Below are 13,693 nucleotides of genomic sequence, written 5' to 3'. Positions count from 1 at the left end.
CACCCTTGACTTGCCAGTCAGCCTGTTTGGAACCTGCTGTGGCATCAGTTTGACAGTTCTTCTATTCAGAGTTAAGATGGTGTCAATAATTTTTCCAACGTCCAGATGACAGGCATAATTCCTGCAGAACTTCTTGTCCTGAGTCCTGCCATGCCTTTTTTTTTTTTTTTTTTGACTCCTCATTCCATCAGGAATTGTCTCCTTCTACTTGGCCTTCCTGTTTTTCTCAACTGGCGATCACACTTTCTGTCTCCACTCCTGCAACTCGCTTCTTTTTAATATGTAGGTGAAATCTGCCAACATCAGCGCTAATGGCTACACTGTAAATAGAGAAGAAACTCCACCCGAAATCTGGATGGCAGCAGTGGAGAAAGTGAGTTCAGAAGGGCAGCGACTTTGCACTCTGTTTGATTTCCAATATTTTAATGGCCTTACAAGGAAAGTCGGAGGCAGAACTGGGGTGCGTGAACATCTGTGAGCTCTCACAATCCAGAACAAAAAATGTCATCTGGCTTCACAACTGCAGCCGGTGTTTATACTGCTGCTTCCAAAACTGTCAGCTCACCTCCAAAAAAAGCACTATTGACAAGCAGGGAGATACAAATGAATATCTGATGGAATCAGAGCACCGGATCCTGACCTTGCTTTCGCTGCCAGCCATCAAACTTTGCGACAGTGAATTCCGCGGCAGCGGGCCGGTCTCCCTCTGGATGGATTTACAATGGCTGTTTGTGAGGCAGAACATATCATTATTCTATATTTGCCCGGGTCATGCCTCCCTCCCTGGAGACCAGCGTGTGAACACAAACAACTTTGACTTCTTAGTGGGTGCCAGTTCTTGTTTGGATGCCTTAACACTGTGGTGCTGAGATTAGGAGGAGGCCCAGGGCAGACCCAGGACATCCTGAAAAGCTTTATCGTCCTCCAGTGGAGCAGGAGTACCTAATACCTCCACATCTTACTGATGATCTGTGTTTACAGTACAAGCTTCAAACACACTCAGAGAAAAAGTACAAACATATTACAGAGCGTTTTACTCAAGCGAAACACGTCATCGTCGTAACACAATCCCCAGAGGAAAATCCTCCGTGTCCCTTTGAACCTGTGTGATAGATGGCAGGGTGAATAGCAGCAGCCCCGGGATGTCTATCCAAAACCTGTGCTACTCCACCTGCACCCTGAGAATCGACACAAGCCTCTACCTTCACAAATCTCTGCAAACAATAGGCCTGCAGCAAGAGGGGTGAGGGAGGGTGAGGGAGGGGTGAGGGGTCTTCGTAAATACAGTATCTGAGTGTGTGTCATGTTTAAGGGCGCTGGGATGCTCCACTGCTGCCGCTGGAACGGAGGATTGAGTTTCCTTTGGCAGAGAGGGGAAGTTGAGACTTTGAAGCTGACTAGCTGAGCAATGAATGGGTGAAGGGAGAGGAGAAAAGAATGAAGTGGAAGGGACATCTGAGTCAGATAATCTTCTCGAGAAGGGAGAAAGAGACACATGTACAGTGGCCGCAAAACGTTTTTGGACGCCCTTAAAACTTGCCACATCTCAATCTCAAATAGAATCAGGAAAATCTGGTGGAAAAATCTTTATTGTCTTTCAAAAGGTGTGGTCGCATTATATAAAAACAAACTTTGTTTAACGTTTACATGAATAACAAAACTAAAATTCTGGTGTCAAAGTAAAAAAAAAAAATCGCAGAATGTGTTCAATAATAATAATAAACAATCACATCAACATGAAATTAATATTTAATATTCCTTCAACTTTAACCTAAAAAGCTTTTGAGAAGCTTTTGTAAGGCAAATTGGTTTTTTTATCACCGTAAAAACTACATGAGGTGCTGACACCGTATGACACCCAAAACCATTATATTTTAATTTTTTTAGCATAATTCCGTATTAATAATAACAATGTTTAATAGTGAAAGCAACTCTTGACTGAGGTCACCAGACCTGCTGTAGAGGAGAGCAGGGTGGAGACTTGCTGAAGGGGAGGGGTGGACAGAACCTTGAATGAGCCACTATTGGACCTGCTGGCTGCGCTACTACTAGTTGGAAGTGTCATTGATAGAAGTGCAGGACGGGATCAACACTAAGGCAGAACATGAGGCTGATTTTTGTTGACTCTAAAGCAACAGGTCCATGGATGTGAACTCATGATCCAAGAGCGGACCGGTCCAGGTGCGAGACCCAGCATGCTGCCTCTGTTTCTGCTCTTCAGCACCGAGCAGGAGATCGACTCATGGGATGTAGTGGCTGCAGAGTCAGGTTCAACTGTGGCAAGGTTCTGTCCAAAGGCTCCGTCTTCTTTACCATGCTCCTGATCTTCACCTACTTCTTCTACTGCCTCTCTGGGATCTGTGACTCGGCTCCGAGAACTTTCTATGCGGGACAAACTTTGGGGGATGAGGAGCTGCGACCGTCGCCGCGTCTCCTGGCGGCGCAGAACCGGACCGACGCGGCACAGGTGTCGCAGCCGGGAGGAAGTGAGGACGCTGGGATCCCCGTGTCCAACACATTCGGGAGCAAGAGATTTCCGCAAGCGATTATCATCGGCGTGAAGAAAGGAGGGACCCGGGCTTTGCTGGAGTTTCTCCGCATCCACCCCGACGTGAGGGCGGTGGGGGCCGAACCCCACTTCTTCGACCGCTTCTACGACAGAGGACTGGAGTGGTACAGGTAAATAAGTGCACTTCAACTTGAAAGCTTGGACTTTAAAAGTCTAAGCCGAGACATCCGAGACATAAGCAAACGTTATGGTTGAGTAAAGCTATTCAATAAAATCAACATTTTTATTTCTAACATTTTTAATATCAGCTTTCCTCAGAATCACTTCAATATGTGACTGTTTTCCGCAAAATATTTAGTAGTAGACAAGAAGGACATTTAAGGAGCACTGTTTTGGCAGCAAATTGTGCAACAGATTGCAGTCTAGGTAGAATAAAAATGTAAAAAATCCTGTATCATTATAGTTACAACCAGTTTACTAACTGTAGAAAGGTACTCAAAAACTCAGATATGGCTGTTTAAACCTTGTGCTGTGGTCAGTAGTTAAAATATTGACGCTAAATTCTCAAGGATTGACGTGCGCGTCATGCAGATGAAGGTGATGAATGAGCCAGGAAGATTCCTCCTGTCAATAGTCCCACTGACTGGCCGACGCTTTTTAATCACCACCGGGCCAATACTCTCTCGCTGGAGCAGAAGGTGTGTGAGGTGCACTTCATCTTCCTGACATCTGCTTGTCATCTCAACTCCATTTATACTCGTCAACATGACGTCCTGTACGGACATCCTCCGAGTTGGTCATGGTTCGCTTCAGTTGATTATTAATACCTGCCACTGGCGCACGCTTCAGGCGTTTTACAGCTTTAGTCTCAAGTCGGAAATTTCAATAGGTTTTGGTTTGTTGTAAGAATACAGAACAAATATTTAGTTGAAGAAAAGTGGCACAGAATGAATAAAGGAGGGGGAGGAAATCGGTGTTTACAATAAAATTCCAAATTCCACCTGTGGAACATTTGAAGTAAAGTACCTGATGAAGAGGAAGCAACACAAATGAGGACATATTTAAACACCTCCTAGCTCGACTTTAAACTAACACTTAAATGAAAAGAACGCTTCCTGACAGTTAAGATTTCTCTCTCTTACTGTTAATGTCAGTGGGAACATATGTTTGCACTTTGCTCCCTGATCTCCGGCGTATGTACACTTTGTCACCTTTTCGAAGCTTCACTCTCACCCCTTCTCGCCCTCTCGTCTTCGCCCCGTCTCCTCACTGCTGCCATCTGTACGTGGAAATACCTGTGGCGGAGCTGCTGTTTCCAGGGCATGTTTTATACGTGTGTCTGTGCACTTTTAATTAGCCAGGCTGGTGCTGTAAAGCTGCTGCGCTTTAATGATGCCAGTCTCAGAGAAGCCTGTGAAAGTTAAATCACTTCTCAGCAACACTGAAGACACTCTGTTAATCCACTTTCCCCCACTTTGTTAGCAGCTGTTTGTGCAAACAAGACAGGAAGAAGAGGTTGGAGGAACAAAGGCTGCAACTTGAGCTTGGGGTGAAATCACTGAAAGATGATTCGGCTGTTGTCACTGAATCTTCAAACCTGATGGCTGTCATCCTCACTGCCACACAGGGGGAAGTGTCACTGATAGGGACGGGAGCTCAACCATGTGGAACCGTCCAGCTCCGCCCGCTCGTCCCTCAGTCACCGCGGGGTCGACTCAGATCGAGGCTTCTGCATATGTTGAGTGGTGAATCTGCAGACTTGAGAATGAAGTGTGTTTCATCCTCATCTAATAGTTTGGGCCACACTCTCTGTGGGAAAAGCTTCATTCATGTATGTTTTCCATCGCTTCAATCCCAGCGATCCAGTCAGTGTTCCCCCCCCCTCCGCCCTGCCCGTCTCTGCCTCCAATTCCCTTGTTTGCATGTGTGCATACGAGCCCATTACGGGAATGGAAAAGCCACAAGCAGTGCATTCAGAATGAAGCAAGGATTTAATGATTTTTCTGTGTTGTTTTATGGCTTTAAGGAGGGTTGGCGGAGCGATGGGTTTCATATGGGGACATGAGAGCAGCCGCAGAAAAATGAGAAAAACCTCAGCTTTCCATGGCACACTGGTTCTGATTGTCACGGCTTTGTCGCCATGACGTGGGTCTGGAACAAGTTCCTCACGACTCGGGTGTCTTCAATTACGTGAAGGAAGTAAAGGGTGAAACAGTGTTGTTGTTCTTTAGGTATATGTCCAAACATGTTTTTATTAAATGAGATTCTTTTTCATGTCAATATATTGACTGCTTCTCAACTGTGCCGTCACCGAAGGCCACGGCTGATTGAATTGCTGTTAGAAATGTGATGTCTGTCCTTCAAGGGCAGCGCTGCCATGTGTTGTGACCTCAATGGAGGATGTATGGAGATGTAGGGAAATGAGGCGGCCACTTCTTTTGTTCTATTAAATTGGACGAAAAATGGGCATTAATCCTTATTTTGAAATATTTTTAAAACTGTGAGTCGCTATTTTTCTAGAGCTTTTGACCCCCGAAATCCTCCCGACTCTATCGGACTTTCCAGGAGCAGATTAACACGTGTGTGTGTGTGTGTGTGTGTGTGTCAGTCTGGATCTTTAACAGTGAAAGTGAAGCTGCTTTAGTGTTCAAGGGCCACTGCTTTCTAAAAAAAGTGGGGGGGGTGGTGATATCTTGGACACCTAGTTTGGTGCACTGCCCAGGGGCCATTAGTGATGGAGGCTCAACAGCTGATTGGTGTTACAGACCAGGAAGCGGTTTCCTCGCTGTAGAGTAGCCCAGAGTCTTTAATGGTGTCGGAGCTTTTGGCAGGAGCTCGCTCTTGGTGGCGCTTCAAGGTTTGGAAAGGCCCAGACTCTCGCCCCATATGGACTCAATTACAATAATTTTAAAACGCTCTGTGGTCAATTTTGAGCCACTCGTAAAATCTCACGACGGCTTTGAGTCATGCCATTCCTGAATTCTCTTGCTGCAGGAAAATGCTGCGTGAAAAACTGCTTGGCCTGAGTGAGATGCTGCAGAGGCTTGGTCGTCATGCTCGGATGCGCTGCCACGTCCAGAAAAGAATAACAACAGAATATTGGATCAGAAAACACTTATATTTCCTCTGCAATTCATGAACTGCTCATTGAGTCTTGAACAAGCTTAACTTATAAAGGGATAATTCCAGTCATGACAAGATTTATTTCACTTGAAATGAAGAGAGGCGCAGTTGAAGTTCTCTTTCACTCGTCTCTTGTATCTATAGCGTGTCCTGAGTTAGCCAATCACGCCATGTGTTCGGCCATAACAAGATATTAGCCAAATTCAAATCAAGATGAGTGAGTCTTGTGTCGCGCCCAGACTCATGACTTATAGGTTCCGAGCAAAGACTTCTGAGTTTTCATTCATGGGTTCAAAGACTCAAGTCTGAAACGCGAGCTCACTCATCTGGGCCAACGTAGTTCTAGTTTATGAGAGTGAAATGTAGTCTGAAACTCAGTTATGTGACTTTGAGTTGTGCGATATATCGGCCACCGATTGTGACCATGGCCACAAAGCAAATGTTGCGGTGACTCGAGTTTCCTCCCACACAAGAGGCTTAAGGTTAATCATCTGAGATTTTCCTTAATATGAATTACCAACATTTATTACAGTTATTATTTTATTGTCTAATTATTTCTATGTATTTATTCAGTTCATTTTCTATTTATATAGTTTGAATTTTACAAACATTGTAAGACACTGTTTTGCAGAATCATGACAATATCAGTGACCTTTTATAATTTTATATCAATATATATTAATATAAAAATATGATCCCCTTATAGTTGTTTGCTCAGGTATGATTAAATAATACTTTTTTTCTCAAACATTTTTTTATTTTATTCACAAAAAATATTTCCTTATAATCGTACAATAATAACAGCAAATTATTCATTCATAAACTCGTGATATTGTAAACTATTTATCACACGTGTTGTTTTCCTTTACTGCCCCTCTCTAGTTTGCAAAAATGTAATGTGGCCCAACTGGAAATGTACATGGCCACCATTGTTACAGAATGGCCCCGCCCCTCAGATGCCTTCATGGGATTGGCCCCGAGCTACCCTGCATGAGACCTGAATGACTTTGTAGGATCAGTCTTTAAGGACATGCTCAGGCAAATTTCAGGACTTATTTATTCATATTTCTTTTACACTGCGTCCAAACATGTCATACCTGAGTCCCAATAATGATAGGAAACGGAGGATTTCCCAAGTATAAAGCACGATGGTGCCCTTTAAGTGATGCTGAAACACTTATGAAACATGCTGAGAAAAGGCATCCGTTTCTTTGACTATCAAGATAACACTGAATATTTAGCCAATAGCAGATTAAGTAGCTTTAACCTTCAACAAGGGAGGATTTCGGGAAAGATGATCCACCTGACATTCCTAGCAGTCAAAGAGTTTCTGCTGTTAGATCTTTTATTCCCATTATAGGTCATTTTAATGACCTATAATGGAAAAATAATGTAAACTACTCGGATTGAATGTGTAGTTGCACAGTTGCTGGGAGTCTGTGTGTATGTGGGTGGGTTCGTGGGGGGGGGGTGCTGTTATTATCGTAGCGTCTACTACGATAATAACAGCATAAACTGCACAGTGAGAACACCTTAATAGTGGCATTAATGCCATCACCATTACAAGAGTTTCTCACTGCGCTCCAGCAGGCGGTAGGTCCATGATCAGTGGAGCAGGAAGTCTGGAGGCCACATCCTTGTTTCTGAGGTTAATGCTGCTCTTTTAATCTGGTGATCCAGACTGTCTCGGGCCATATCAGTGGTGTAATCAGGACCAAAGCACTTGGGAGGAAAAGCTCGACATCCTTTTTAGCAGCAGGGAGCTCCATGCTAAGGTGTCGAGTCAGCAGTGTGGTCTGGGCTTCTTGTTGGCAGCAACAACTATTTGAATTGAATTAGTCCTGACGGGGACTTCTTCTGTGATGTGAGGTTTGCTTAGCAGATGCTCTGTGTTCTGTACAGTAAGCGACCAACCGTGGTTATGAAGTGGAAGAGGAAGACTTGTGACACGTCCTTGCACCTCTTTATTCATCCATGGTCTTATTTTATAGTTCATTTCCCTTGTTTTCCCTTCTACTGCTCCGTAACAACAATGGCTGCCAACTCAAACCAGGTCGCTCACTCCTGTCAAGTCAGCTACACTGGTGGGTATGTACAGGTGTTGCTACCCGAATTGGGGCCCAGTGGGAACCAAGAAATGTCCTGGTGCGGTCTGGGTTGGTACTGATGGGATCGGTACCCTCGCCCCCTTACTTTAATGGGGCGGGATAACCGACCTGACCCGGACCGATTTCTTATTTTTTTTGGTACACCTTACTTGGGGTGCAGAAAAGGGCCCCTTTTATTTGCCACAAATGGTGTCACAAGTGGGCTGGCAGCATGTGGCAACCTGTAATTTGATCCTGATCTATAAGAATGATCATTTTCAAGGGACTTGGGAGATGCTGAAGCACAAATGTGAGGGTCCTGCGATGGAAAGGCTTTGAGTGGGTTCTACCCTGTTTTTGAGGCCATATTGGCTCAGGGCTCATTGTTGCCGAGACCCAAGTCCACACACGGAGGTCAGGGAAAATCCACAACCAATCATCGGAGATTGCTGGTTCTGGAACACAAAGAGTGGAATACTCTGGTAATAAGCGTTAATTACAAAGTCATGTTGATAGTGTAATCCAAAAATGACCACAACAAAATACGGCAGACAGTTGAGTTGTGGAATAACAGTTGCACTGAGCTGCCCATGACAACCTCCTGGTGAGCTGATGTGACTTATCATAGCTTTAATTTGGCGTCTGTGAAGAATTGAATCCCTGCGATCTGTTTACATTTTCTCCTGACACCACGGCGAGACAGATTTATTATCGTAAATGGCCGATATCGATCGAGTGATAATGAGACAGATTGCGATGAGGCCGATAGGAACCCGAGAAGAGAGGAGCGAAAGCCACAAGTCATCAACTATTCATGAGGACGGAGAGACGACTTATGGCTGTTCACCGAAGTGACACTCGTTCAAGGGCTGAGCCCACATTAGTGCACACCTTCCTGCTCCAATCTGTCATAAAGAGACAGACGTATTGATCAGACACAGATAAGCCGGGGACACGCGGGCGACTGATCAGCCTGTCGCTGCTCCTCGAGGTGGAGATGAATCAATTAATGGTCTTTTGACACGGGTATCGTTTAATGGGTGGGAAGAAAATAGAGAAGTAAAGAAACATGAAACTACACTTATCAAGGCTGATGCAACTCTAGGACCCGGGGATCAGTTTGTCTACTAGGGGGAGATGGTGTTGAAAAGTTTTTCTTTAATGTACCGTATGTACTATAAGCCGCGACTTTTTTTCGCGTGGTCTATATATGGATTTTTACAGGCTAAAGAGCGTCACGCTGCCAAAATATTGAGTCTCATCACATCAGACCGATGAAATCACAGGCGTTTTTAAGTGTTGTTTTCGCCCGCGTGTCCGCAGCTTCGCCAACAGAGCCGATCTCCCCGGAGGACCGGAGATGAGAAGCATCAGCTGAGACCGGCTGTGGTGTCGGAACTTATGCATTTTGAGCGCTTTAATGTAAATAAAAGATGTGAGGAGTTCATGATTTAAGTTCAGAACTTTGCCTAGTTTGTTTCATGAGTCAGTCTTGATGCTGGACGCCATTTTCAAAACTAGTTTAGAAGTGATCCTCATGCATTTTTACGCACCACTGACCTTTCTATGGTGTAGACTTATAGACCGGTGTGGCTTATGTATGAACCAGATCTTTTCCTTCTGAAATGTAGTGGGTGGTGTGTGTAATATTCTGGTGCGTTCTATAGTCTGGAATTCATGGTAATTTAGGAAAACTTCCATTTTTTTGTTTTCTTGTCTGAACTTCTTGCTTTGACCAAGTTTTTGACAAATAAATCTGTGTTTTGTATTTGAACCAACTCTGATTTGAGCCAAATTTCAAACAAAAATGAACTTACCGCAGATAAACTCAGTTAAAAAACTGGAACATTTGGAGTAAATAGTTTGTTCTCCTCAATAGCTTCCTGTCACTGTCATTCAGACTCCAGGCTGAAATTCAATCAGATTGAAAAAGCTATAAAACGTGTTTATTTTTTGTTAACCGGCCACATGAAAGCGGGTCGTTTCCAGTAAGACTCCAGACGGCAGAATGAACCTCCAGAACTTCATTTGCTATTTTAAACATTAGTCATCGTCCCCTTCTTTATTCTAAACAATTGGTTTGTGAAACGGGAATCCACCACAACACAGGCTCACGCAGTCTGTCAAGCATCGGCACGTCAGAGTCTGAGCACCGCGTTACACGTACAGGCTGCTCCACATGCAGCCAGAATCAAAGCCCTGTGTTTACACAGCAGGGAGCGCTTCGGTGAGGAACCCTCAGAACAGATGATTTAACAGTGGTATGGCAGGAACTAGGGATGGCTGATAAGTTACACGCGCCGCGCTCTCCAGCTCCGCAGCGTTTGAGAGCCGACACTGGCGTGTGACAGTTGTGTCGTGGACTTTGGTTCGCGATCGTAGTTTAAAACTTATTTTTAATCCAGCGAACCTTTGATAATGACACTGGTCGACTGAGAGTCTCTGGATCTGTGTTTATTTTATTAGATGGAGTGGTCCTCATTGGTTCTCTAACGCGGTCGTCTGCCTTGGTTCACCTCAACACATGCAGGTCTCCCGCTGCGCTGGCGCCTCGGCGAAAAACCGTGGCGAAAATAGTTGGATATTGGACGGAGCTCCGCTCCGGTATTGGCAGTGGCGTCCTCTTCCGGCGATCACGGACACACTCTCACAGGCAGCGCTAATGCTACAACCCAGCATCAGTTAGGGACCATCAACAAATTCTAAAGCGGCGAAAGTAGAAGTGAAATCTTCAATAAGGCAATGGAAAACAACCATTTTAGGAGGGAGACTGATGGTGATGATTTTTAGAATAGGATATGACTAAATGATCATTTATTCACATTATTTCAAATATTTCTTCAACAGCATCGAGTCATGTGTCCAGACTGGTCCATAGTTCAAGTCAGCTGTTAAGAGACATGAGATACAGCAGACAGACGGCTCAATTTAACCCCTAAATAAAGCTGGCAGAGCAGCCTGTCAGACACCAGCGGCTTCTACCAGAGACGTGAAACGTTGAATTTCTCATCTCTACACTTAGTTCACTATCATATTTCAACATAAACAAATATTGATGTTTGAGACCAACTCCACTAATAAGTTTCATCATAAAGTTTCAAGAGCGAATGTTGTGTGTCCAGGACATGGAATAGATTGAACGTGTATTTATCGTGATAATTATCATTGTCGCCGAAATTACAACATTTATCGCAATAACATTTTTGTCCATATTGGCCATCCCTAGTAGGAACAAACTCTAAAGGTGAAGAGAGAAAGGAAACGGGTTGGAAACCAGAAGGGAATTGCTGTGAAGTGCTCCTACAGGTCTTTGTGGTTTTGAGTCATCAGGCTCCGTGCGAGTGGGTGATGTCGATGCTCTTACAGTGAGAGGGGAACGTGACGCTTTAATCACACGGAAGCTTAATATTGTTTATGCTGGGTGATTGACACACTTGCCTTGAAGACTGCCCTCATGTGGGCCACTTGTCGGCACTGAACACCGGAGCCAAGCTTTCATTTGGCGGGCTGCTCTCTTGATCAATGACAACTGTTTCCCTTGTGACCCTTCAGGAGCCTGATGCCTCGAACTTTGGACGGCCAGATCACCATGGAGAAGACGCCCAGCTACTTCGTCACCAAGGAGGCTCCCGGTCGAGTTTGCACCATGAACCGCCAGGCCAAGCTCATCGTGGTCGTGAGGGATCCCGTGACGCGGGCCGTCTCGGACTACACTCAGACGCTCACCAAAAACCCCGGACTGCCGTCTTTCCTGAGTCTGGCTTTAAAAAACTCCTCCACGGGATCGATTGACACCACGTGGAGCGCCGTCCGCATCGGCCTGTACGCCAAACATCTGGAGAACTGGCTTCAGTACTTCCCTCTGTCTCAGTTTCTTTTCGTGTGCGGTGAGCGGTTGGTGTCGGATCCCGCTGGGGAGATGGGTCGGGTTCAGGACTTCCTCGGTCTGAAGAGAGTCGTGTCAGACAAGCACTTCTACTTCAACCAGACCAAAGGGTTCCCCTGCTTGAAGAAGCCAGAGGGAAGCAGTAGGCCACGCTGCCTGGGGAAGTCGAAGGGAAGACCTCATCCTCAGATTCCTGCTGAGGTCCTGCAGAGACTCAGAGACTTCTACAGACCTTTCAACCACCAGTTCTACCAGATGACCGGGCAGGACTTCAGCTGGGACTGAAACTCTTCTTCGACCACACACACTCTCAGGGACGGATTTAGAGTCCAGCAACTGGGACTTCAACGGATCAATCTGCCTCAGTGGTATTGACACACAGCGAAGGACCCGACGGGTTCAGTGCTGTTTATAAGCAGTCGCGAAAGTAGTTAATGGCTCTGATATATCTTAACCAGCCTCTCAGTCTTTCAACCCGTTCTTTTCATGTTCTAGACCAAGAACCTATCCCCGATTTGGCATGAGTTCCATTTGGCTTCTCTTAATGAAAGAAGGAAGAGGCTCTACTCTGAGCTTCATTTGGATGACTGAGCTACTATGTCTAGGTTCATCCAGAGAATGTGCAGAGAAAGCTGATGTTAGCAGTTCAAACCTTGTTTGGGACCATAGGTGAAGGTAGGAACAAAGATTGACTTGTAAACGTTCTACTTTACCAGATCAATCATCACTCGTGAACAGGACCCGGAGATACTTGAACTCCACCGCACGTGAGAAGATCATAACCTGAACAAGACATTCGACCAAACCTTGGGCTTCATCTTCACGGCCAATTTATTGATTTATTTAGTTGAAAGACTGGCTTACTTACTGACATGCATGTAGGACTCTCAACGGAAAATATTGAGTACATTGTCTGACATGCTTTATTTTTTATAAATAAGCTGATATTTATAGCTGCTGTCAACTTTACTTTTTTAAATATAAATATATATGTATAAAATTGTATTTATTTCAATGACAGAATGACAGTAATGCTGTTACAACATTGTCAATATATTTGTCTCTCACGATGATAAACCACTATTTGTCCCTTTGTATTATTGTTTTTATTGACTCAAATTGTTTTCTACATCAGTAAACATGCACATTCCAAGACTGTTTTCCGTCAATTTCATTGTCATGTTTAGCGGCCGCTTTGACTCTTCAAGGGTTAATCTGAAACCTCAGATAAACAAGTCAGGAGCGATCGTGCCTCGTGGTTGTCCTGAGCTGGCGGACACAGCGTCCGGTAGACGAAAAAACACAATGCTTATTTGGTAGCTATTCCGACGGAAACTGGACGAGCCAGCAGTAATGAGGACTGGAAGATAAAGGAGCCATTAGCCTGGGAAACCACCGGGTCCATCCCTCAAATTGAGCAAATATGCTCCAGTTCCTTGCCCGTGGCCTCTAATTCCCTCAAACTGCCCCAGTTCGTGCAAGTCAACTTTGCTCTTAACTTCCATTTGTCTACTGTATTTAATCTCACGACTGTATTTTCCGAGCTTCGTCCGTCTTCCTCCTCCTCCGCATCATTTTCTCGTCCCATCCTGCCACTTCCACTCAGCGAGACCACATGTGGACGTTGAGGTCTGCGTGCACTGTGGCCTTTAATTATCAAAGATGTCAGCTCACTCCAGCCCCCCGCCTTCTTCTGGGGGCTCAAAATTAGCAGCAGAGCTGGTCTCTCTCATGCTACCCCGTCCTGAGAAGGAGAGGGGGAAAACCACCCCAAAAAAAAAGGGAACCGGTTTGAGCGCGGAAATAAACACAGCAACAGATGTTTGGGGCTGTTTTTCTTTACGATACGCGAATATACGTGCAGACTGAATGACATTATTGACACGAGTGGACACACTTCAAAGTCAATGTCCTGAACAAGGCCAACACTGTTCAAATTGTCCCACAGGCATTATAACTGGAGCACAGATGATTCATCAAACTGCTATACTGAAACATAATTTTTGTATTCCCATGTCTGGCGGTAAACTTCTGCACTGCCAACTACACACTGGCTTTTGAATACTTCACAGAAGAGACAGGTCAAAA

General features: G+C 44.9%; 1 protein-coding gene across 1 annotated transcript; it reads left to right on the top strand.

Annotated features, from left to right (window-relative positions):
* The first annotated feature begins 2,081 nt into the window (after positions 1-2,081).
* LOC128751105 (heparan sulfate glucosamine 3-O-sulfotransferase 6-like) lies at positions 2,082-12,528 on the top strand. The gene is made up of 2 exons (XM_053851910.1): positions 2,082-2,679; positions 11,272-12,528. Exons 1-2 carry the CDS (start codon positions 2,243-2,245, stop codon positions 11,888-11,890), a joined length of 1,056 nt encoding a protein of 351 aa, XP_053707885.1. The 5' UTR covers positions 2,082-2,242; the 3' UTR covers positions 11,891-12,528.
* Positions 12,529-13,693: the final 1,165 nt, after the last annotated feature.

Source organism: Synchiropus splendidus, chromosome 19 (assembly GCF_027744825.2).
Source record: "Synchiropus splendidus isolate RoL2022-P1 chromosome 19, RoL_Sspl_1.0, whole genome shotgun sequence".
Classification (NCBI taxonomy): domain Eukaryota; kingdom Metazoa; phylum Chordata; class Actinopteri; order Syngnathiformes; family Callionymidae; genus Synchiropus; species Synchiropus splendidus.
The sequence above is the reverse complement of the archived record's forward strand: the minus strand, read 5'-3'. Positions and strand labels throughout refer to the sequence as shown.

Excerpts from the sequence above, each read along its gene's own strand:
- LOC128751105 (XM_053851910.1), top strand. The coding sequence starts at position 2,243 with ATGGGATGTAGTGGCTGCAGAGTCAGGTTCAACTGTGGCAAGGTTCTG. Across the intron at positions 2,680-11,271 it reads AGAGGACTGGAGTGGTACAG|GAGCCTGATGCCTCGAACTT; the intron begins GTAAATAAGTGC and ends GTGACCCTTCAG.